The 26,554-nt window shown below is 32.9% G+C and overlaps 2 protein-coding genes and 1 long non-coding RNA gene across 4 annotated transcripts; 1 reads left to right on the top strand and 2 right to left on the bottom strand.

The window, feature by feature from the left end:
* Positions 1-2,065: 2,065 nt before the first annotated feature.
* LOC126738450 (zinc finger protein 99-like) lies at positions 2,066-4,869 on the bottom strand. The gene is made up of 3 exons (XM_050443804.1): positions 4,620-4,869; positions 3,918-4,563; positions 2,066-2,467 (listed from the first exon to the last, which is right to left on the bottom strand). The coding sequence occupies exons 1-3, from the start codon at positions 4,746-4,748 to the stop codon at positions 2,205-2,207; spliced, it is 1,038 nt and encodes a 345-aa protein (XP_050299761.1). The 5' UTR covers positions 4,749-4,869; the 3' UTR covers positions 2,066-2,204.
* An 8,597-nt stretch (positions 4,870-13,466) lies between these two features.
* On the top strand, positions 13,467-17,098 carry LOC126738631 (uncharacterized). Of its 2 annotated transcripts, none has more exons than XR_007661399.1 (2): positions 13,467-13,602; positions 16,337-17,098. It is a non-coding gene; the product is annotated as an uncharacterized LOC126738631 (long non-coding RNA). The 2 variants fall into 2 exon arrangements; XR_007661400.1 differs by having other exon boundaries at positions 13,488-13,573.
* Positions 17,099-17,175: 77 nt separating this feature from the next.
* LOC126738630 (RWD domain-containing protein 2A) lies at positions 17,176-26,161 on the bottom strand. The gene is made up of 3 exons (XM_050444055.1): positions 25,585-26,161; positions 19,822-20,168; positions 17,176-19,761 (listed from the first exon to the last, which is right to left on the bottom strand). Exons 1-3 carry the CDS (start codon positions 25,904-25,906, stop codon positions 19,567-19,569), a joined length of 864 nt encoding a protein of 287 aa, XP_050300012.1. The 5' UTR covers positions 25,907-26,161; the 3' UTR covers positions 17,176-19,566.
* Positions 26,162-26,554: the final 393 nt, after the last annotated feature.

Genomic DNA, 26,554 nt, shown 5'->3' with positions numbered 1-26,554 from the left:
TACCCCAGGGCAGCATTCGCCATTTTCTTTATTTAATTTACACTTCGAATTTAGTTAAGTATAAAATATTCAGAACACCATATTTATGCCGATGCCACTCAGCTTGTTTACCTTAGAACATTGAAAGCCTTTCAATGTTTTAAGTTATTTACTATTTTCACTCACAAATTCCGATATTGCCAGCAACTAGAATGACTTCCACTTAAATGATGACTTGCAAATCTATATGATCAATCATTAAAATTGTTGGTAGTGGATCCTAAGAAATCTGTAGCAACGTTTACTAAAAAAACCCATATCATTTAAATAACCCCACCACAAAAAGTGAATAATGAGCCTTTTTAACAGATTTTCTTAACACAGAAATTCTGCTTTGGTAATACTTATTTAAAGTTGTTGATTTGGAGGAACCTTTACTACCTACTTTATCTCATTAAAAAACTCGTTAAGAATAACTCTTAGACAATTTGGATTTAAATTCTTTACGACGCTAGCTATAGTTTTCTTGAAAGGGTGTATTTGGGGTGTTTGCATTACTTGGCAGCGGTGTTCTGTCTAAGGCTTTTGAATGTGTGGGTAATGGTATACTGCATGGTTTGGCTTTCGAGGCTCTGCTAATTCGGTCATGAAGCTTTTGTGCTATAGAGGCAATTACAGAGGAGCTTGGGCAACAACTGACAAAAACAGTATATTTGTCACTGTTTGAGTCTCAACGAATGAATATTCCTTCCTTTATCTATCCTCCAGAAAAAAGCTAGAAGTATTGTTAATGCCAGCTAGAGAAATAATCTGATAAGTCCATCTTTGTCATTTAACACTGACATTTTTATCTTGGACACAGGCGCGTAGCGAGCGCGTCAAATTTGAGAGTGTGATAAGCATAAAAATGCCTACTCACTTGAACTAATTGCTGACAATATATGCTGTGTATGACAACTAGAGCAGTGACAATAGAACAAGTGAAAGCTAAAACCAAGTTGAATCTTCTATAGCTTATATGCTATTATCATTCAATTAATTTCCGACTATTGAGGCGGCATTTTTACATTCATTTCAGGTGAATTCACTGAATGCCGACTCATACATGGATAATTTACTGCCAAAACTTAAACTAAATTGGTAACGTTATATTCCAATTTCTTGAATATAATTTAACAGTATTTTTGGGTAAAAAATCCTATATTGGTTGACTGCGGACTGTTTGGGGAGGTGACACACCCACTTCGCCACGCCCCTGCTTGGAGAATTTAATTCTTATGTTAAAACCGTACCAGGTTTTGAGGTCCTATCCGCCAGCATGTGACTCATCAAATCCTTAATATGTCTTTTCCACAAAAAATTTGGTAAAAAAAATCACTGACCTATGAGGATCAACATATTTTCAATCTTTGGCATGTGATTGGTTGCCTGGCAACTTTTCGTCGGTTACTAAAATCCTAGTGGTATAAAAGGCATTTTACAACATTAAGAAATTTCATTGGGATGGATTGGAGACTTTTAATTACAATAGTGAGGCGATAGTTAATTAATTATACTTTATGTTTAATGTAGTTTTAATTCTATTACCTATATATGCATAGTTTTATTGAATTGTCTGGTGTTTTATTTATTCTATTGTTATGTCATTAACTGCTATTGTTAACTAATTCAACTTAATTGTACATACTTTGTCAACAAAATTTTTATGTTTTTCGGACTAAAAAAGCACTTTTTGTGCACCTGGCACAGGCATTAAATGAAAGCTATAGTAGGACAAAAATAAAAAATCCTTAAAAAAAGTTGCACTTTTGGGGAGTTTGAGATATTTCTATATATTATGTGAAGAATCCTATTAATGTCTTGTAGTATTTGTCACCCAATTTTATATTAAAATTCTACTAATTATCGAACTTATAAAACTGGTGACTTTCAAATGATATCACTACCTAAACTGCCAATATCTTTTAAAATAAGAGGATAATAATTTCACTAATAAGATATATTATGATTTATTAGGGTTTTTATTAATAATATTTTTGTGAATATTAAGAAAAAATATATTTTATTTTACAAAAGAAGGAACCAATAAAATCGTGTAATTTTTCTATTAAAAAGAATGGTTAAAACAGGTTTGCACTTTATACAAAAAGTAAAAAATAAATAGAACCTAATATATCCACTAATTTAAAAACTTATATATGTATAGCACAAATTGTTACCTAAAACTATTTGTATAAACAATGTTTATGCTTAATATGTGATATCAGAGAAACCTTCTGGGGAAATCCGTAGCCGCAATGGTTACAAATGTACGGTCTCTCGTCGGTGTGTTGTCTACTGTGAATTTTTAGGGCGTAAGAACTGCCGTAACCTTTGTTACAAAACGTGCAGACGTACGGTTTTTCTCCAGTGTGAGTCAGCATGTGTTTCTTGAGATCTCTCACCTTTTTGCCGCACAGGGAGCATTGAGCTTTTTGGAAATCTGGATCTAGAGAATTCGTATGTATATTACTGTCTTATAAAAGAAGAAATTTGATGTGAGATGTTTAATATATCAATGAATATTCAATTTTTTCAAAATCTATAGGTAAATATAAATGATATGTTAATGAGTATTTCAGGGAATTGTCCTTCAACAGCAAAACTTTGTGTGTAAAACTTTATTTCACTGGTTTAGATCAGTGGTTTGGTTTGGTTGTCCTTTTACCAGAATCATATTAATAAATCAGCTAGTATTACAACTTTTTTTATGGCCTAATTGCTAAAATTTACTCAGTAGATATTACTTCTATGTATCAAAAAAACAAGAGGAAGATTTTGTGTTGTAGTACTACTCAGTCTTCAACTGCGATGTTCATTACTTATTGTGATGGTGTAATTATTGTAATAAATAAATATTAAAACTACTTTTTATAGATGTGTTCTTTGTATTATATCTTTATAGATCATTTTTTCCTTCACATTTTGTTGAAATTTTTATTAGTAAATCTTTTAATAGTTTGGAGGCTAATTAGTAAATTCCAAACTTGTTTATGTGTAAACTTTGCCTCATTACTTCAGTGGTTTACTAAGATTGTTTAGGAAACATATCATATCATATAATGTCTAAATATTATGAACCAGTAAATGTTTCTTGAATTATTGTTTTACAAATGTTTATGCAATGTTTGGTTTATACACATTCAAAAAAAGGACATCATTGGAGCAGATTTAAGGAATAATGATCACATTGATCACTTTGCTGCTTGCTGGTAGGTTAATTTTATAACTGTTTTTTTTATTTCCTTAGGCTGTTATTTGTAAGTAAAAACATTATGCTGGATTAAGTATTTGGTCTTTTTGCAGAATATTTTTAAAGAGGATTCTAGTAAAAGAAAGGAGATTCCTTACCATTAGTTTCACTTAAGAACATACCTAAGCCCTAAATTATAAGCAATTTTGTTATATTATAACATCAAGATTTTTATTCATAAGCAGATATAATTGGACATAAAGGAATATCAGCATCAATCACAAAAAATGTACCAAGAGAACGGTAGCTGAGTAGAATAGAAGAGGTAATACTGGAACAGCCAATACTGGCATTCAGTAACATATAGAAATTACAGACCTAAACTTTTAATATATAGAACATAAAGTGTGTTAACAGCAGAAATTCACAAAATAATTACATTCCTCAATATAGGACACAAACTAAATAGAATTAATAACATTTCTTTGAGGCAGGATGGGTGGAATGCTCTCTAAATGATGTGAAAAATAACTTCAAAAGCCTGTTAAACATAAAATATTATTTAAAATCCCTGAAAGATGATGTCCAATGGTTGAAAAACAATAAAAATTACCATGAAAGCCTTGATGAATTTGTGCAACCAAATAGTTAAGCTTTTATTTGTAATGAAAATATTTACTATCTTATCAATAACTTACAAACTTACCAATATGCTTCTTTAAATGCCTGGTATGCTCTGACCTAAGTTTGAAACATTTCCCACAAATTTCACAAGTGTATGAGTTTCCTGTATGCACGAATTTATGTGTCCTTAATGATTCTGAATTTTTAAATACCCTGCCACATTCATCACATGTACAGGGCTGATCTGAGTGTAATTTAATATGTTTTTTTAAATTATCTATCCTTACAACTATACCACAAATGTTACACACTCCCTTGGCAGTATGTTCGGCTCTTTTGTGATTATTCAGTTTAAACTTGGATTTAAATACTTGATCACAGGCTCGGCATTTGAAAAGTTTTTTTAATACAAGGGTTCTTAGTATTTCAGCATTTTCTCTTGCCACTTCATCAGGATCTTTTTCCGGTGGTTTTTCTTCTTTTATATCTAAAGATGACAAGGAAGGAGAGTCTGAAGCAATGGAATGGTTTTCATTATCATAATCTAGGTCATCAAATGCAGGTTTGCTACGGGGTTTTGGTTTATAGTTCGTTCTTTTAAGTGTTTCGAGACGGGATTTTAAATCGTAATCTGAATGTAAGAGTATTTTACGGAAACAATAGAAGCCATTGATGTTCTCAAAGCATTCATCGCATATGTGGCTGGGGAGTTCCGGAGTATATTGTAGCTAAAAGCTCTTTAATGAAAAATCATTTTTCCAAAGTTCTATAGAGAAAACCTTACCTCTATATTGGAAATATTCTTGATTCTGCTTACAAGATCCAACTGCTGATCAAATAAGTCTCTGGGTCGCTTAAGAACACGCAAACAAGTTCTGCATATATTTTGAGGTATGCTTAGTGAGTCTGACATTTTAAGTTAATTCTAAGAAACCTCCCTTTTGCAGAAAAACTTGTTAAATGGGAAAATGTTTTATTGTTTATGTTTTGATTTTGTAATTATAAAAAAAAATGACAGTTGAGTTATGTTGTCATTCGAATTTTCTCTTCTTCTTCATTTTTTACCATCGCTGCGTTTCGGTGGGCCATTAAATTAGGAATTTATACCTGTGACGTCATTGGATTTGAATACAGAAATAGTAAAGTATAGCAAATATCACATACTTATAAAAGAGTTTATAAGTATATTGGATATGTTCTTGTTATATAATATATTCAGAAATATGATATATTACAAGATTGTTTTGTTCTTACAGGCAGAGGAATTTACACTAGTGATGTTTTTAAAGGTAACCATTTATTCACTTAAAAATATACTAACAATTCTGCATTAAAACAAATTTGTGTTGTATATATTTTATGTTGCCAGCAATCTTAACTTTATTTTGTGTTCTTGTTCATTTTTCGAATGATGGACTTTACACATAAAGGGGCGGGGACTAAGGCTAAACAGCATTAGCCGTTAGGAGATCGTTTGGTTTATAATTTGTGTGTTAAGCCGCGTACAGACCGAGTTTCCAACGTAGACCAACGCCAACGGCACATGTGCTGTCATTGGCGTTGGAATTGGTAAGCGTTGGTAAGGATTTGAGAACATCGTCCACACCCCACACCGGATTTTTAGCCCTATATATTTGTGTTCTGTGATTTTTAGTGTTGCGTTGAAGACCGTTGGTAGCGGTTCGGTGGTTTTAAATTTTTTTTGATTGTGTGGTGGTTTTTCAATTTTTCATCGAGCTAAAGATGTCATCGAGCGAGAGTGATGATGATTTAATGTGTGCAAGTGCAGGATTTCTCGTTTTACATAATTTACTTAACAAAAAAAAATACGAAGCGAAGGCGTAGACGCTGGTGGATGACAACACCGTATAAAAACAGAAGTTCCTATAACGCGAGTAATTTATTGGATGAGCTTCGGAATGAAGACTCTGGTCATTTTAGGAACTTCTGCCGAATGTCCCCAGAAATATTTGATGAATTGCTTAATTTAGTGGCTCCAAAAATTGAGAAAAAGATACCAATTACCGAAAAGCTATTCCAACTAAAGAAAGATTGGCCATTACCCTGCACTATCTAGCAACTGGATATTCCTTTACTAGTCTGGCGTACACATTTAAAGTATCGAAGCAATTATACTCTATTTCAGAAGTGTGTAGAGCAATAAAACCTCATTAGGTATGCAAAAGTGGTACCTGGTGATCCACCAATATTTTATGCCACTACCTTAGTTGGGTATTAGTTTCAATCTAAAATTCTTTCTTTTCGTTGATTGCAGGTAGTGCCACCCGGTTTTGGGTCAATTTATGAGTTTTGCCCATTGTTACCCACTGATAAACATTGAAAACGGTTCGCCAAAGGCGTGCAACTGGGACTTGTTTTTTACCTTATAATTAATGTACTTAAATGCTATTTTATTTTAGAAAGTTACTTTTGTTTAAATGGAATAATATATGTTTTTCACAAATTTATAGAACATAATATGTAGAGTAAAACAGTTGAAAATGTCACTTTTGGATCTGGCACTTTTTGAACAGTGTATAACAATTTTAAATTATAATAGATTGTAGTCTTCTTCGTCATCTGACGAACTGTCATCACCTCTTGACATTATAATTAAAGGATCGACTGTCTGATCGATGAGGTTGTCAAGATCCCACATTTTGTCCTTTTGCTTAATTACATGCTGGACTGCTTTTCGCCAATTCTCTGGTGTCGCTTCCGTAATGGCTTGATCAAACAGTAGCTTAACATCTTTCATTTTAAAAGTCGTGTTTTGTCTTGCTACAAATCCTTTTACCTGCGCCCATATCAGTTCTATAGGATTTAGTTCGCAATGATATGGCGGTAAGCGCAGTACAGTTATATTATATTTTTCGGCTATATCTTCCACGGCGTATTTCATGAAACGAGTTTTGTGTAAGTTTGCTATTGCCAGCAGTTCTTTTTTTATCAAATTTGCTTCAAACGCAATACCTTTTGCAGTCAGCCAATCGATAATTTCTTGCTTTCTCCAACTTGAAGTTGGCGTCTTCTCTATTCGCCGTGAATCATAGTTTGCGTTATCCATAACCACCACCGAATTAGCCGGAAGAAATTTTATCATTTCACCAAAATAGTCCTCGAAAACGTCTGAGTCATCATGTCTTCATGTCTTCATGGTAATCTCCTGTGCGAGTCGACTCAAAGGTTAGCAGACCTTCTTTTAAAAATCCCTCTTCGCTTCCAATATGTGTGATTATAAGTCTTTTTCCTTTTCCCGGAGGTACTTTAATACCCGTAGACAGGCCTTCTATGAAAGCTTGGCGAGCACTGGTTATATTTTTGTCTTGCCACATTTTTTGGACTATATAACCTTCGTTAATCCACGTCTCATCAAGATAAAAAACTTTCTTTTGCTCCCTGCGGTACTGCTTGATACTTCTCAAGTATTGTCGTCTCCAACAAACAATTTCGTCGCTCTCCAGTAAAAGTGCTTTGCGGTTATGCTTTTCCCAGGCAAAATCCATATTTTTTAAAGTTTTCCATAAAAGTTTTCTACTTTTCAACGGAATACTGTCATCTCGGCCAAGCTCCATTAAAATTTTGTCTAGGGTGGGTATTTCCTTTTTAAAATAAAAAGAGTGAACTTTTCTTCGAATTATACATTTAGCATTTTTATCAAGGATTTTTGTAGGTCGTCCTGGCTTTTGCTTGGGAGATTCCACTTGACCTGCTACTTTTCTTTCCCGCAACAATTTGAAAATGGTGGACTTTCCAATTCCACTCATTCGAGAACATTTTTCAACAATTTCTTGCACAGTAAAACTAGGGTAATCGTGTTTTATGCAATCATGTACATTTAAAATAATAACTTTTTCACTCAGCGATAGTGGAGAATTTTTAGTACATCTTTTCGTTGGACTGAATACCTCCATTTTTTAAATATTGGGATAATAATATTGTGATTACACTACAGTGTAGCAGTGACTACTAACGTTTAAAATATGATTTACCCTATTTTTGCATGTTACAAAGCGTTAAAAGATAGGTACCTATACAAAAGGATTAAAAGTATTTATTTGGTATTTAATCTCTTTCAAAATAAAGGCATTTAATCCTTGAAAATTAAATTCATAAATATTATAAGAACCTGCGCCTATGAACTACCACGAAATGTAGCCAAACAGAACGGAATTCCCCAGTTTATTGCTCTATACACTTCTGAAATAGAGTATAATCTCGTCCATTATTCCAGAAGTTTGCTTGGCCTTAGTTGAATCACTACAAGAATATATCAAGGTAAATTTTTATTTGGTTTTGCTCATAAAATTTAGCATATAAAAACATTAGGTACTTAAGTAGGTATTATTTTATTTGCGGCACTTAATATAGTTGTTCATATTGTCCAGGTGATGGCTCATTAGTGGATGTCGAGGGTTGTGCCATACCAAAGTTTACTGAATAAAATACAAGCTGGTTCACTCGGCTCCACGCGCCGAATTACCTATTCACCGCCCCTCACTTCATTTGCCGGGTGACGCTCCTACAATCGAATCTGTTGGGTTACGCAGTGAGTAGAGTTTAAATCGTTTTGATGTGCGAGCGTTTTATTACTAGTTGTACCGGGTGGACTCAGTGGACTGCCAAATTATTATAATCTATTATATTAAAATGTCGACTTATTGTTCGGTAGACAGTTGTTTTACAAAGCGTGGAAGTAGTTTAATGTTTTTTAGATGTCCGAAAAATGAAAATATATATATAAAATATATATTTATATATAATAAAATAACAAATAAGAAATAAGGGTAACCAATTACATGCCAGGTTATAGTACCTCTCTGTCTTGAGAGGGTGTGTTGTGACCAAAATAACGTGCGCAGTTTCGTTTTCACATAAAATAAAATATGAAAGTTGGATTTTGGTCAACTTCTTATTTTATTCTTATATTATTTTGCTATATAAATGCGTTATGGAACTTTTGTACATTTAACTCTTATTTTATTTCTTATTTTACTTTATTTGTCTGTATAAATCCAGCTTAAGAGACTACATTGTTTACATTTTAAAATGGCAAAATATATTTTCCTCTCAATCTTTTGTCTTTCTTTTACAATATTGCACTTTTGCGAGAGCTATATATCCGCTTTTTAAGTATTAAAAAATTTAATACTTTTTAAAGGTTATTTGAGTCGGAAACGTAACTGGGCTTATAATGAAAAAAAAACTAATCGAAAATTAATAAAATTCATAGAAAAATCGACTTCATTTAAAAACAAAAATATTAATAAAGGCAGTAGTCAAAACAGAAATATCTTGGAGCATTAAAAAATTTAGTCACTTCGGCAATGTTGCGCTACAGTCTCACGCACGTTTTACCATTTTTTCGAGTTCTGTCAAAAATTATGAATGAATAAATCCCGAGCGATGTTGCCAAGGAATTAAAACAAATAAACGCTTTAAATTATTGAGTCTAAGGGCGTGTTTTATATTGTATTTTTTGTTTTCGTACTTTTTTGGAGAAAATTAATGCCAAAATAAACGATCATGGTGCATTCTTGTGTAGTAAAGAGAGTAGAGCATAAAAAAAACAAATTTAATGTTTCATCGGTAAGTTTATTTGTTTACGTTTAAACAGCAAAAGACTTTTGTATTTTTACCACCAGCATCGTCACATGAAAAATATTAAGGTTAATTAATTATGTAATGACATTTTTCGCCTCTATTTAAAATTGCACAAGAGCGACGAAAACAACATGTAACAACATAGAACATTATTTGTACAGTACACAATCCTAACCCGATTTGTAAGGGAGGGAAAATGAAAATTACAAATTTGTCGATTATTATAATATTATTTGCACTAGTGCATAAGCTCTACCCCACTGGCAACAAACCAAACAAAAATTAATTGAAAATATGCATTGTTGCCAAGGGGCACTAACAACACTTTCTCCATCCCTTTCTCTCTCACTACTAATTTTAAAACAATAAAATTCCACATTTTTGGGCTGGTTATGAATGAAACATTACGTTTATTACTTATAATGTCTTTGGTAATACTATTATTAGTCTGACAAAATAACAAAAACGTCAAAAAGTGTAGTAATCAATCGTTGAAAATTCAAACATGTCATTACTTAGTAGTTATGTCTATCTTTAGTTGTTACGTTTAGTAACAGTAATATATGCATTTTTTCACATAAACTTTTGACTTTGATTTAAAAATAAATCCTAATAAAACCAGTCGTACCAAAACAACCTTTAATAAGATACCTAAGTACCTAATTATTAACAAAAAAAATTTAACCGTTTAGTTCTTGAATTACGTAAACTTTGATAATGTAAAATTTATTTAGTTTGGTGGCTATAAAAACAAATAATTTGAAGTATTATTAATTTACATATTTTTCCCGAGTAGGTACATTAAATAATAATTTTATGCCCGATAATAAAGTTACTATAAAATCGTGCTCCGTCTTCCCCTACAGTTCGAATTATACGAAACTCGTAAAATAATAGCTACCTTTTACCAGAATTCCCCTTTACATTTTTTGCTAGTTCCCAGTCGGCGAGGAGCTCGGCGGCCTGCTTTTGGATCGAAAGATAAAAGGTTTTTCGCCGAGTGAAGCAACTTGTATTTTATTCAGTAAACTTTGGCCATACTGAGTGCGACAAGTCCTGGAGCAGAACCGAGCGCTGATAAAAATGCTGGTGTAGAGTCAGTATTGGTTGGTGATGTTGCATCCCAGCCAGATGTTTTTTTTCCTTGGAATGTCTGTTCTGGTTGCTGGCTATAATCGGGTGATTGCAATGGAGTCGATGTTAATGCCGAATGTTACTTTCAGGGTAACTCCATTGTGGGCTGGGGTTTGGATGCATAGATGCAGAATGCAGATGTCGATATGTTTCCATTTCTGCTTCGAAAAGAATGGTGGCAAATTTGTGCTTAACCACAGCTCGTGTATGTGGATGAAACTTTTCAAGCTGGCTTGCGAGATACTCCTCATATAGAGTAGATTCCGTTTTCTCTGTCCTCCTGGCTTTCTTTGCTTCAATATTTTTCAAGATGTTGAAGGTCTCGCCTATTCGAGGATCCTCGCTTCTCACATTTTTTGGTTTCATATTTGTGAGTGATTTACATTTACTTATTTTATTATTTGATTGAACTTGTGTCTCTTCAATATATTCTCCGTCTTCCTGTACAAGTTCACTGCTTTCTTGCTGTATGTTTGATGATGTGTCTTCTGATTCAGTGTTTCCGGCCAAATTAGTCTCCTGTAAATAAATAATTGAGAAATAATTACGTAGTCTAATAATTGGTCCTATGTTTAAGATTTCAAAAAATTTTTTTGTGTAATTGCAATTGGTTTGTATTAATCTCGGCTATTGCCCATATTTTTAAACTGATCTGCTTGTTAGTCGGAACCCGGAACCGCATAGTTTGTCATCGTACATAACAATATTCAGCAGCTATAAACTTTTATTTTTGTACCTTTTCTCTTTTTCTATTTTATTTTTTATTAGCTACTTTTATTATTTCCTTAATAAATCAAAACGTTCTTTCCAGCTACCCGAAACATCCGAGGATTGGCTTAAAGTAGCTCGCCAATATGAAGAAAATTGGAATTTTTCCCATTGCCTCGGTGCCATAAATGGCAAGCATATACAAATACAAGCACCAATTTGCAGTGGAAGTAATTATTTTAATAATAAATCAACATTTAGCATTGTCCTTTTTGCACTTGTCGATGCTGATTACAACTTTCTATATGCCGATATTGGATGTCAGGGAAGAATTTCTGACGGAGTGTTTTCAGAAATTCAACTTTGTTTGAAAAACTCGAAGAAAATTCTCTTAATTTGCCAAATCCAGATGTTTTATCAGGAAGACACAACCATATCCCGTATGTTTTCGTTGCTGATGAAGCCTTCCCTTTAAAAGATAATATTTTAAAACCATAGCCAGGCTCTCATCAAAATGAATCTTCCAAACGTCTATAATTAAAACGAGTTTTTAATTATAGACTTTCTCGAGCGAGAAGAATTGTTGAAATTCGGTATATTATCTGCGGTGTTTCGAGTTTTAAGGATGCCAATCTTGTTAGAACCACATAATGTTATGGCATGCATTTACTTGCACAATTATTTGAGAAAAAGTCAATCTTCGAAACATGTGTATAGTCCAAATGGAAGTTTTGATAGCGAGATAAATGGACAAATAATAGAAGGATTATGGCGAAAACAATCCATGGTCAAACTGGATTAACCACCATTCCAAGTAGCTCGAAAATCGGCTACAAGTGCTGAACAAATACGAGCGGAGTTTGCCGAATATTTTACGTCCAATGGTGCTTTACCTTGACAAAATGATTATGCATAGAAAAGGTATCTCCACTGTGTTGTGACATCGATGTATTTTTAATATGTTGTTTTTTTGTATTTTAGGTTTCACATTCACAAAATTCACAAAAACCTATTTTTGCAAAATTCATGAAAAACTGCCTATTTTTTAAAATTAGTACCTATATTAATTAAGAAATAATAAAGTAGGTATATATACTTACAATTTCAGTGTTTTTAGTTTTTCTTGGACGAAACTTGCTATTTAAAAACTGCATAGCTTGGAATGCAAACTATTTTGAACGGTATACATCTTCTGTCCCCATTCCAGAAAACGTCGTATTTTCACGGCGAACTTCTCGGCGGTAAGAAGTCATTAAACTTTTAATTTTTTTCTTAACTTCTGAGATGTCGCAGTTAAAGTGACTAGCTATGTTTTGCCAAATGTCTATTTTCTTTTTTGACAATTTAAATTGTAAATTTGTACGGTCCCATAAAATAGGGTTATCCCTATAAATTTCTATTAATTTTAAACACAAATCTTCGGTCCACTCCATATCAAAAATATGCACAGAATACGCACGCACAGAACAAATGTTTTCGAACGACTGAAATTTGAAAATAATCCAAATCTCGTCCACACCAAATTCGACACAAACAGGCATCTCTTTGATGTTACCGCTCGACTACCGAACGCAAGCCAACGCCAACTTTGCCATTGGGAAGCGTTGCCGCCGTACACACCAAAACCAACGCGTCCTAAGCTACTTCACATGTGCCGTTGGCTAGCGTTGGAAATTCGGTCTGGACGGGGCTTTATAAGTAGGCGGAACTAACAGTGGCGTGATTTCATTATGTTTCATCTAATTTAAAAATTTTATAATAATAAAAAAAAACGATTAGTACGTTATATATAGATTATATTGTCGACCGTAAATTTTCTTTTTTTTGCCATTAAGTGTAAAGGGGAGACCGAGTACCCACTAAGAGATTGTTTAATTTGTTGCGTCTCTATACTCATTTAAAATTGACAACATTTTAAATTATTACCACTAAGTCCACTTATATGGTGTTTTGAAAAGTTAAAAAGTTCACACCATAAAAATTGAAATAAGAAGAGGAGTTAACCACAATTCACATGTATACCAGATGGCATCGAGTTTACGACGCGACTACAGTGCACCCTTCGCAACCATTGGAACTATTTGAGAAATAAATAGGAATATCGATATTGCAGATAGTTAGATTACCGACTGTATCATGTCAAGAAAAATTATAGTTATTAATATTATTGTGTGTAAACTTATCAACTGGCTCAGCTGCTATGTATCTACTTTGGTGCAATGGTTCAACAAAATCAATGCCTATTGATTAAAATACATAGTTTGGAAGTAAACTAGGCATTAACAGATCCCTGTGAGTGTCCTTTGTCACTGCTTAGCATGGTAAACACAAAATTTTATATATATTTCAGTCAAAATATGTGAATTTGGGAAGCATACTTTCGTATTATATTAGTAGTTGTGTCGTTTTGGTTATACCCAAGTGCTCTTTATACAGGGTGTTTCAGAACTATGGGATCGAACTTCTAGGGGTTGTTCAGTGCAACAGTAGAATCCATTTGAGTATAGGAACCCAAGTCCGGAAATGTGTAACTACGCCACTACGGCCCTAAGACGCGTTTAAATTTAGCAAAAATATTAATTACCTAAATAGGATCTGATGCATTTATTTTTACCTTTTGTATATGATCACAATTGTTCAAAATGTCTTCCTCCAACCTCGATACACCGATTTAAACGCCGCACATGATTTCGGCGGACTACACTAAAAATTTGATCCTCGTTTTGAATGATTTCAAATGCTGCTGCTATTCGTCCAATTAAGTCTAGCTCTGATTCTACTGGAGTTTCGTAGACTAAAGACTTTACATGTCCCCAGAAGAAAAAATCGAGCGACGTTAAATCGGATGACCTAGGAGGCCAAGAAACTGCTCCACCTCTGGCAATCCAACGGTGCCCAAACCGCTGAGCCAAATACTCGCGTACTTGTACAGCAAAGTGAGCCGGCGCTCCATCATGCTGAAACCACATTTGCTGTCTAACGTTTAGTGGAAAATATTCAAGGAGTTCTGGGAGAACTTCCTCCAAGAAACGCAGATAAATAGGTCCTGTTAACCGTTCCGGTAGAAGGTATGGCCCAATTAAATAATCATCAACAATGCGTGCCCATACGTTGACAGACCAACGATTCTGATGTTTTCTTGGAAAAATTGCATAAGGATTTTCTTCGTCCCAAACATGGCTATTCCTACTATTAAAAATACCGTCTCTTGTGAAACAAAGAGAGGAAGAAAATAAGAGGCTTCATCGTTCCACAAAACATATCGTAAAAAATTTGGTTGCGCAATGATGTGATCCAGAAGCCATCGACAAAATTGAACTCTAGGATGATAATCGGCTGCAGTCATACCTTGAACTTTCTGGAAGTGGTAAGGATGGAGTTGTTGCCCGTGTAGTCAGAAGCGTTACTTGTATTCATATTCTTAGCGACGTCACGTGTGCTATTTGATGGTTCATCGGCAACTCGCTGAAGCACCTCTTCTTCAAATTTGACCGTTCTTACGGTTCAAGCAACACCAGTATCATGCATCTTGGTCTTAAACATGCCTGTCTCAGCGAGCCGCCAATGAACCGCAATAAACTTTTTGTATCCAGGATGCTGTCGTTCGGGATAACGTTCATGATACAACCGCGATGCTGCTCGTGCATTGCAGTTTGTTGCTCCGTGTGCCAAATGCATATCCGCCAATTCTTGATTGGTAAAGTTTTCCATTAGCAATAAATGTTTAAAAATTGTAAGCTATAAAATTTTTAAACATGACATTGAGAATTGACATTGATAAGCGTTGATTTTAAACAATTGTTGTTATGATATCATGTACAAAAGGTAAAAATAAATGCAACAGATCCTATTTAGGGCCTTAGTGGCATTTACGCGTCTTAGGGCCGTAGTGACGCATTTCCGAACATGGGTTCCTATACTCAAATGGATTCTTCTGTTGCACTGAACAAAATAACCCCCAGAAGTTTGATTCCATAGTTCTGAAACACCCTGTATATAAGCCAACTCTATATAGCGATTTATTGTAGTGATGTTGGTAAAACATGTCTATGGTCCCTTAGAATCACTTCATTACTGTGAATAAGTTCGTCTTTTAGTTTTGCATATAATGTTATATCAGGCATCTTCCAATATTTCTGATTTTTGGTTAAGAAATTGCTTCAATTAATGTTCGGAGTGTTTGGTCTTTCCTAATGTCTTTTTTTCTCTGCTATGCCAATCATTAACCCCAGATTCTGCAAATTGACTCTTGCTTGCTATTATATTTGTTGTTCTTGCTAAACGATCTGTTTTTGTTAAAGTAATTGTTAGTTGTTCCGTTGGTTGTTTATATTACATGTAAACGTGTAATGTAGGTGCTCTACCGTCTACGATCTCTGTCCGAAAATCCACAATTAAACTGAGTTTTAAAAGTCTAGCATTTGTAGATTTCAAATTCTACGTTAATTTGCGGAGAAAAATGATTGTGAAGTACTAAAAATGTCAAATACCTCGTCTCCCGAACAATGAAGTAGCATTCTCTCCTTCCTTTGACCATTTGTTATTCCTGATGAAGCAAAATGTTATTTATCTTTTAGTATATTTTTGCCATCTCATTCACAATATTTATTGTGAGCTTTATATATTTTATTACTTATCATAATCTGCGTTCTACTCATCAGCTCAGTAGTGGCATCCTGTCTACTATGTAATCTGTCACAGATTACAATAGATTAATTAAATACTACCGCTATATATATATTCTTGAGAAATATTTTAAGAATTTTGCAATAAAAAAGTCTGGCAGTTTTATATAGGTTTTGTTGTTGATGGAGTTTACTTATAAAGAAAACTCTGAATATTCAGTAGTGAGAACTAAGGACACATGGAGAGATTGTATTTATAACTTACTATTCGCGTGTTGTAAACATAATTTAATAAATATTTACGTATTACTTTCATAAGTTACGAAGATACTGTTTCTAGAGCTACTCGCATGCTAGGCTTTATTATTAGAAATTGCAAACTTTTTTTGAACACTGCCACTGCCAAAACGCTCTACTATGCATTTGTTAGATCCAGGCTGGACTACTGCTCCCTCATTTGGTCTCCCATTTACAACCAGCACATTCACCTATTAGAATCAGTCCAACGGCGATCCTTAAATGTTTGGCATTTAAGGATGATGGAGTCTATCCTCCAAGGGGTTTTGACCATAACCTGCTGCTCTCTAGATATACTGAACGGTCACTTGCGAAGAGGAGAGAAATGCATTCGGTGAAATTCTTGTTTAATTTACTTAACCATAAAATTGACTGCCCATCCCTTTTGCAAAGGATTTGCTTTCATATACCACGCCTAGGATCCAGACAGTGTCCAGCTTTTAACTTGGACACAGCCAGGTCCAACATTCTGTACCAGAGTCCTATTCACTTTATGTGTCAAAACTTTAACACTATTGCTGATTTTTGTGACATTCACCACGATGATTTGGCACTTATCTTGAATCACCTGCGTATGGTCGGTGGGGGAGGCTAGGTTATTTAGTTTTTAGTTATTTAGTTTTTAGCTTGAATACATTTATTTACTATTTTTTTTTTTGGTCTTTTGATTTAAATTAATTCTTGATTCTTATCCTAATTTAGTGTTGATTTTTTATTATTTATTTTCTCAAGTTCACTACTTTTTTTTTTTTTTTATTATATAGCAATTCTTTTATAGTTTAGTTGCATGAATCTAATACAATTCATGCATTCGTACATTTATATATTTAATTGATTTTCCTGTAACTGGGTATATGTAACCTGTTGGAAATAAAGCTTATTATTATAAGTTTAATTATTTATTATCACTGTGTATTGTATAACTGGAGGACGCAGATTTACAAAATAAACAGTTTGATAAATTAAAGTCAGTTTACAGTTTTATAAAAATATTTATTCATTTTTGGATTTTTTATGTTAAAAGGTATAAAGAAAAAATAACAATAAAATATTTTATATAAGTTTAGTGTAAAACAAAGTTAAGGAAAATTTTCCATGGTATCACACATTCCAAACATTTGTATTGCCTTAGGAATAAGGCCAGTGACAATGAAAATAGAACCTCTAATAAAAATTACAGTAAAAATATACATATGTACTTGGAACTCGCTTTATACTTTATTTCCACGTGACGTAAAATATACGTTTATTAATAATAGCGTTAGTATAGAAAATCTGTTTTTTTTTTGGATATTGAACGAAATATTGTTGATAAGTCTTCCATTTTCTCAATAATTATCTATATTCTAATATAGAAATGTTATAGCAGTATGGGACTTGGGATTCGAAAAGACCTTTGCCTAATTCGGAAATGCAAAATGAAATTCAGCACATCATGAATTAGCAAAATTCTGAATATGAGCCTTTTGAAGACAGTGGCAGCGACTGGGAGGTTTATAACATCGAAACAGAGAGCATCTCAAATAGCAGTCATAATGACAGCTCGACGGATCCTTCTGTTGCTAATAAAGATGTTACTCTAGAGGTGAGGTCAGAAAGCTCTTCAGAAGATGATAATGTTCCCCTAGATAAAGTGGCCAGAATACAACAATAGAATACAATATTGTCAGCTGAAAGGAAAAAATGGCCACAAATGGTCGGCAAAGATGCCACTAATCTATAAGAGGATAAAGGAAGTATTATACATTTTGTGTCTGGTACGAAAATAGAAACCTATTAACATGCATCTAAGTACTTTTTACACTTCTTTAGCAAGAATATTTTACAAACATTTTTACTGTGTACAAATAAAGAAATCGAAAAACAGTCTCAGTTGTATGCCTCAAATCGTTCCACAGTCGAATTATTATCTTTCCTTGCAGTTTTGGTACTATTCGCAGTCAAAAAAGATAATCACCTAAATACAAGGCAAATGTTTGATTCTGCCATAACTGGATCATTATATAAAGCATGCATGAGTTCCGAACCATTTGCATTTCTGGTAAATCGTCTCCGATTCAACCAAAAAGTATATAAGACAGGGCAAAAACTTATTATTTCGCACTGATTCGTGACATTTGGGACTTATTCATTGAAATGTGCAGAACATCCTATACTCCATCATTGATGAACAACTATTAGAATTTCATGAGCAATGCGCTCTTAAGATCTAAATATCTAACAAGCCATCTTAATATGAAATTTAAATCGTAATGCCCTGTGATTCCTCCACCAATTATATGATAGATGCTAAAAAAAATATGCAAACTGGAGGAATATCTACTATAACTACGTAACTATTATGTAAAAGAATTGTTTACGGTAGTAAACGAAACATAACAGTGGATAAGGCAGCTGAACTAGTAATTCCAAGAACGACTGGACGGGCAGACCCAAAAACTGGAAACCCTTGGTGGGATGCAGACTGCACAGAGCAAATAAGGGCTAGAAAAAAATCAATCAAACAATATGTTAATAACATTAGACAAGGAGGTTCCTACCCAAAAATAAGGAAAAGTTATTGGATTTTATGAAACCCTTAATAGAACCTTGAACCCTACCGAAATATGGAACAAGATCAGAAAATTATCAGGAAAAATGCAGCAATAAAGGAACACATAAGCCGAACGAGGAAATCAAGAATTATTTATCTAATCAACAAAATGGCCAGTATTAACTATAACCCATTTTTTAAAATGCAAAAATCCTCCCAACATGTTTTCTTCACTATCCATGAAATGTACAAGATACTTATTAAGGACAAAAAACACTCCGCATCCAGGCTAGATAAACTATCATACTTAATAAAGAACTATCTCTAAGCATGAAAAAAATATGTCAGATATATACAACCAAATTTTAAACAATGAAATACCAATACCTGAAAAACTTAAAGAGTACCTAATAATCCCAATCTATAAACAAGGAAAAAATCCGGAATCCCTTGGCAGCTATAGACCCATTACCACCTTTTATGCTTAAAACAATGAAAATAATGATCAGAACAGATTCACTCCGCTACAAACAGCTTTTAGGAAAAAATACACATATAAGACAACCTAGCATAAACCTAGGAATTTCACATGACATGGTAATAACTGCGGTTTTCTTGGACATAAAAGCGGCATATTTCTGTTTTTTGCGGTTCTAGTTTCATAGTCACATATTTTGCTCATTCTCTAATAGAGACTCATTCTCTCATAGACATTTATTGAGTATTGACATCAAACATACATTTTGTCAGATTTTTTTAAGAAGTAATGTATTAATTTTATAGCACCTAAAAACTCTTTATAGCTCTCCTTCCCACTTAACTGCCCAAAGTTATCCATTTCGAGCTTCAACACCAAAAAGATCCTTAAAAATATATCCAAGATCTTTCTGTTCCAGATATTTTGAAAATTCCCCCATATCCATATGGTTAAATTTAGGCCCATGGCTCTCAAACACTATTTCCATAAAATCTTTAAATTTTAGAAAGTTATCCTGTTGGGCATCTTCTTTTGTACTTTCAGTGATCTACAAATCATATTATGGTTGGCCTAAAACGTTCTTTATAAGAAGATATTTAAGACTTACCTTACAAAATATCTTTTTCCAGTTCATACTTTTAACTGATTGCCACCATTCATTTACATCGCAAGCACCTCCTTCCACGCAAATGATTCCCGGCTTCCCAGGCATTATGAAACCATTCACTTTTAGCTGATGCGCTAAATCTGTTATGGATTTACGTTTTGTTTTACTATAAATGTGATGGGAATAAATCCAATATCGAACCAATTCGTCATCTTGCTCACTCCGGTTGATTTCTGTTGAAGTTCCTTCTTTTTCTAAATCTATGAATGAATGGGCATTGTCTTGGAGCCATGAGATCGCTGTGAATATGCAGGGTTCACCTTTGGGTAGGCTTTTTAAATAGTCTCCTAAAAAAGTGATAAGAATATAGTATTTATAAAATGTTTATTTAAAGCATTGATTAAAAATCGCTTTATTCTTTGATATTAATATTATATTCAGTGTAATCAGGAGGAGTTTAAGTGCAAGATATGGGGTTCTATGATTGGAACCTTTGGTGTGACACTCAAATTACAAAACACTCTAATCAAATCTCTTTATTTCACTCGCCACGTATTTCACTAACGATGTTAGCATCTTCGGCAGAAGATTACAACTAAACTGTCAGTTTTGTCAAAAACATAGCGTTCAATACTTTGAAGAAATAATAATTCAATTCAATACATAATGCCTAATACAATGAAATATACCTTAGGCACCTACGTGACTTAACACCTGTAGAACTAGAGAACTAGAGAGAACCTAGAACTATTGAATCGTTGTAGGCACTCACAGGTATTAGTAATATGTATGAGGGTTGCAAGGTACTTCTGTAGCTCCCCTCGGTTATCTACCCCGAATTTCTCGAAGTAGATAAAAAATTTTAATTAAATGCCTGATTCTGCTGTAAGATAATTAATATGTGTTTGCCATTTAAGATTTTGATCTGGTATAATTCCCAAATACTTGGGACTTGGACCTGTAGCAATATGTTGTTTTTTTCCATATTGATTGTAAGCTTTTGAGTGCATAACCAGTCCTTTGTATGCCTAAAGTCACTGTGCAATGCCTCATAACCTCCTGCCATGTTTTCTTAATGTAAAAATGAGTGCAGTGTCATCAGCTTTCAGCATCAAGTTTGAGAAGAGTACTAAAGTACACTTAAAAAGAAGAGCCCCTCGGTTATCTACCCCGAATTTCTCGAAGTAGATAAAAAATTTTAATTAAGTGCCTGATTCTGCTGTAAGATAATTAATATGTTCTTGCCATTTAAGATTTTGATCTGGTATAATTCCCAAATACTTGGGACTTGGACCTGTAGCAATATGTTGTTTTTTCCATATTGATTGTAAGCTTTTGAGTTCATAACCAGTCCTTTGTATGCTTAAAGTCACTGTGCAATGCCTCATAACCTCCTGCCATGTTTTCTTAATGTAAAAATGAGTGCAGTGTCATCAGCTTTCAGCATCAAGTATGAGAAGAGTACTAAAGTACACTTAAAAAGAAGAGCCCCTAATACTATACTTTGAGGTACTCCTATTGATACCACTGAGGAGTCACTCTAATTTAAGGATGTTTCCCCCTGAAAGTAACACTGAAAAAGCCTCAAGACCACACCTCTAATGGCAAAATGTTTTAAAGTTTGTAGCAGGTTTTCATGAGGTAAGGTGTCAAACTTGCATGCATGCAAATCAGTTCCTCTGCAAAACCAAATTGAAATGATGAAAAACATCAAAAATTATTTAACATCCCTGGAAGACATAGAAAAGTCAAATCATATGCCTGGAATAAAATAAAAAGCTATTTCTGAAGCCTGGAAAATAGTAAAAATTATTTGAAAGCCCAGGAATATAACATATCTTACATCAAAAACCCGGAAAACATGTAAAATTATATTAAATTCTTGGAAGACAGACAATTATGTTCAATGCTTGGATGGCAGAAAAAGATCACCACAAAATCCTGGAAAAAATTCCAAAGCTTTAGAGATCTTGAAAAAGCTGCAAATGCCTGGAATAGAATGAACCAAAAGTCTGGACGACGCGAAAAAATATTTCAAATATCCCTGAAACACATGCAAAAAATAATTTTAAATTCCTGTATTCCATATGTGGAAAACATGAAAAAATTATACCAAGAAATTAAAAAATAAAATCAAAACCTGACAAAACATGAAACTTTCTGTCTATATCTGAAAGAACAAAAACATACTGCCCTAAAAAGTCCATAGAGCATGAAAAACTATTTTATTTTAAAGTTATGATTTTTCAAATGCCTGAAAGACTGAATAACAATTGTTTGAACTTTAAAGAGTCTGAAAAACTAAAACCAATGAAAAATTTATGTAAAGGTAAAACCATTGAACAAGAATGTCTCTAAATGAATGAAAGAAACTTAAAGTGAATTGCAATATCTGGAATATGGATATCTTGTAGTATAAATAAAACACTAGGATCTGGGATAATTCCTAAACACTAATTTGTACATTTTAAGAAAAAAGTTTTTGTTATTAATAAAATGGTATGATTCCCTATAGTACATAAGGCAGATCCAAGTTATAAATGGGTCAAAACGCTTATCATTATTATCATCAATAGCAACACTTTTGACAATGACTTTCAGTTTAGCAAAATATGTTTTGAAATAGATTATAATTATGATAGTAGCATTACATGATTGGCAATATCTCAAGTGTGAAAGGAATATTAGCTTAGTCATTCACTTCATTCATACCTACATAACTGATTTATATCACATAAAAATTAATAACATATATTATTATATTTTTAGATCAAGCTAGTTTATCTCTATTCCCCTTTTGCATCCTTAATTTTCCCAAGAACTTAGAAGTATATTGTACATTTTTCTAAACCTACTGTCTAATATTTATTAGATGAATTGTAGTTTTAGAGAAACTTAAGCAATGACATGAAAACTCTAAGCCAAAAGCACTCTCATTGATTCTACTTACTTGCTATTCATATAATAGTTTTCTTGGAAATGCTTTTGAGAATGCTACTTTTTCAGATTTATCCAAGGGTCTTTCTCAATTCTTAGCGGCAAAGACTTTTTTCACAAGAAGGCCAAAAGAGTATACTTGGACAGAAATGGATATAGTGCCCTTATAGGAGCTTTAAAATCAGAAATCCTTTGGTCAGTCTTGGCTTCAAATCTTGTGAAGATTACTGATAAATCAATTATATGCTTTCCTGCAGAAAAACTTATGGACTGTACAAAACAGCAGGTCTCCCCTGGTAGAGTGGAGCTTTGGTAAAAGTTCAACTCTATTGAGAGTAATATGCCAATAATAGTAATATATATCAAGAGTTTATCTCAGAACAACTCTTCAATTCTCAGAGATAATCACAGAACTCTTCAAAAAAAAGGCAAAACAATGTAGCTACTAAATAAACTAAGTTTCTTGGATCGCGTTGATCAAAATCTTAACTGTGATGAAAAATAACAAAAAGTGATAAGAAAATTTTCATGTTTACACGTTAAAGATTTCATATGTCAAAAGTTTTTATAAAAACGGAAACAAGTATTTCTTGCTTTTAAGTATAAAAACAAGTCATGCAGGGGAAAATTTAACCAGCAAAACAAGTTTGAGTGTTTCTGGTAGTGTATATGTGTACGGTATTTGCTGATGATGCTACTATTTTGTGGAGTTGTGCAAATGCAGAGGAGTTAAGCGGAATTGTGAATCATGACCTATCTTTGGTAAAGGAATGCTGCGATTCAAACAAAATACTCTTAAATTTGTTGTTTTTTTTACTCAAAAATTACGTTACTTTTTACGCTTCTCTTTTTTTTTTGGTTAGTTCCACCTATATTTAAGAATTTGAATGACTATTGTTTCTAATTTTAAAAAATATGGTTGTAATTTTATGGTGTACTAGATTTTTGTATGTTTATAATTGTAATGATAAGCTTATATAAGCTAAAACATGGGCAATATTAAAATTTAAAACCTTAGTCTTATTTGATTCTACATCCAATTTACTTAGCAAAACCCATATTTTATCCTTAACTATTTCAAAGACCTTTGAAAATAGTCAATGTTGACTTTCTTTAAATAATAATGTGTTAATAAATGCTACAGAAAATAAGTTTTTAGGATTATAATATATTGACAATAAGCTGAAATTTAAAACACAAATTTTTCTATTAAACAAGAAATTATCTTCTAATTGTTTTGCTCTAGAAGCAATAGCTAAAGAACAGGATAAAAATATGTTGAGAACTATTTTTCATTATTAGCATCCCATTTGCTGTACAACATATGTTTTTGGAGTTCTTTTAGTATTTATTTTGCAAAAGAGAGGATTAAGATACACGAGTAAGACAAAATAGCGATATGTTTAATTTTTACCTTGGAAACAATTTCTCTGATCCACAAAAAATATAGGGTGAATTCGGACGATTTTCCGGTATTTTTCCAAATAGCAGCTACATTTATTTTTTTTAAAATCTCAAAAAAATAAATAAATTTCTTATGTCTTTTGTCGATTCATTCCACACAAGAAAAAAAATATATTCTCATTTCTTAATATATTTTTTTTTACCTAAATAGTGTCCGAATTCACCCCTATGTGTGGGGTGAATTTGGACACCTATTGTTTTTTCCTTATATTCGAATTTTGACATACATTGGGGTGTAGTCGGACACAAAAATTGAAAATAAAAAGTTTCGCACGTCTCTAGATGAAAAAAATATATTTTTTTGGATATGAGGAAAACACAATAATTGAGAAACATAAGACATATTCATAAGCATTTGTTCACAAAATAAATAAAACAAACTCCTTTGTTAACTGAAACAATATTCTCACAAGAAATAAAAAAAACATTATTTAATTATTATAATAATATATTATTCTAAGTAAGTCAAAATATACTTACTAAGTTTACAGAGCACAAACTTTTGTTTAAAGCTTCCTTCCTAATTCTAATATCTACAAATAGCTGCAATAACTTAAGCATTATTTGTCTGTTTCGAAACCAAGTTCCATAATTTTCATCTTTCATATCCCTTTTCACCCAACAAATTATGACCAACATCACTGAAAGTAGTATACCTAGAGCCTTGATATTAATCTTTCTTAATGCTGTTATCATTTGATTTTGTAATAATTGTCAGTTTAGAAAGATCTCAACTTTCTCTTTTATTTCTGTATTTTATGTTTTTTATCTTTGGAATATAATATTGATATGATTATATGTAAGAGTCCATTGAAATAAAGTGAATGAGCATATTCAGGATTGGCAATAATGGACTGCAAAACAACCAGAAGACAGTGTAGCAGCAAGACCCAAACCTGATTTCCAAATCTTAATCTCCCATCAATGAAGAGGCTCATCTAAGGCACTCTGCACATCATACTTAAGTCAAGGGATAAAAACCTTGGCAAACCACAACTTTTGACTAAACCAGAATATTAAAGAAAAAAAAAGAAGGTAAGGAGCAAACAACCAATTTGTGTAAACCAACAGCTGTACTAAGAGAGTAAAAATAATAAAGGATAAGGTGTAGGGTGACTCAATGAGATGTTTCTCACTTTTGGTTTCTTCAGGACAGAGCAACCACACAAACCCAAATGAAAAAGTGAAATAAAAATGAAATGTGTCTCAAGTACTCAAATATATTGTAGAATTTATGCAAACTAAGATTATTTTTCTTGCTATATTTATACTTTTTGCCACAGTCCTTTCTAATTTAAATTTTGAATTATTTAAATGCTTTAGAAAAACCAATCATTTTACATCATACTAAGCTAATCTTACCAATCTTTTTATTCAACTCAGCATGCTGCACCCGATTCATCCTACAGTTCCTAACAAAAACCTCTGGTTCCACAAATGGATATTCATGTCCTAAACTAACACACATCTCAAATTTATTGTCATCAATGAGCAGATTTACTGTAAAATCTAAACAGGGGGGCACCAACTTCATTTTCCCACTAACATAGTCTTTGATATCATGGTACATTCCAATGTCTTCGATTTTAATTTCACCCGGATTGTAGAACATAGCTTGGAGGCTCTCGAGCTCTTCCAGTTGAGTCTGGAGGTTTTCCAGTAAATTGGATTCTGGCTCGGTCATTTTCTTTGCGAATTTTTAAAGAAAGTGAAATTTATAAAAATAAAAACAGTATGTAGTATTTAGAGAAATCTTATCTAATTCCACTTAAGATTGTATCATTTTCTTTGAACGGGAACGTGACCTCGGTACTATAACGCATAACATTAAATTTTCACGTTATTATATAATTTATTATTAGTTATTGTTTTTGTTTGTGGTTTTAACCCCAGAAAACAACATTATTTTATAGGTTATAAGCACAGAACACAAATAATAGAGAAGTGGTAGCTGCATACAAACTGATCGACATTCTTCTGACAAATCTGCTAGCGTCCTCTCGCTTGGCAACGGAAACTATTGTAACTAACTTGACAGTTTAACGTACCTAATTAGACCAATCAGAATGGTAGAAAGGCGTGGCCAAGTTAAAGCGGGAAAATTCAAATTTCATTTAATAAGAAATCAATCAAAAAGTAACCTTTTTAGCATCAGATATTGGATAAAATAAAACTCTTCATCTTTATTTTACATATCTACATGAGGTTAATGTACTGCAATAATCAGTTAACAATAGTGTACAACATATCACCAGCTTCAAAATGGAAATAAAATGGTTATAACTGTCAAGCTCAGTGTCGCCAAGTCACTCCATGCATACATTTCTTAAAA

This window comes from Anthonomus grandis, chromosome 7 (assembly GCF_022605725.1).
Source record: "Anthonomus grandis grandis chromosome 7, icAntGran1.3, whole genome shotgun sequence".
Lineage (NCBI taxonomy): Eukaryota > Metazoa > Arthropoda > Insecta > Coleoptera > Curculionidae > Anthonomus > Anthonomus grandis.
This window is presented reverse-complemented; position numbering and strand designations above follow the sequence as displayed.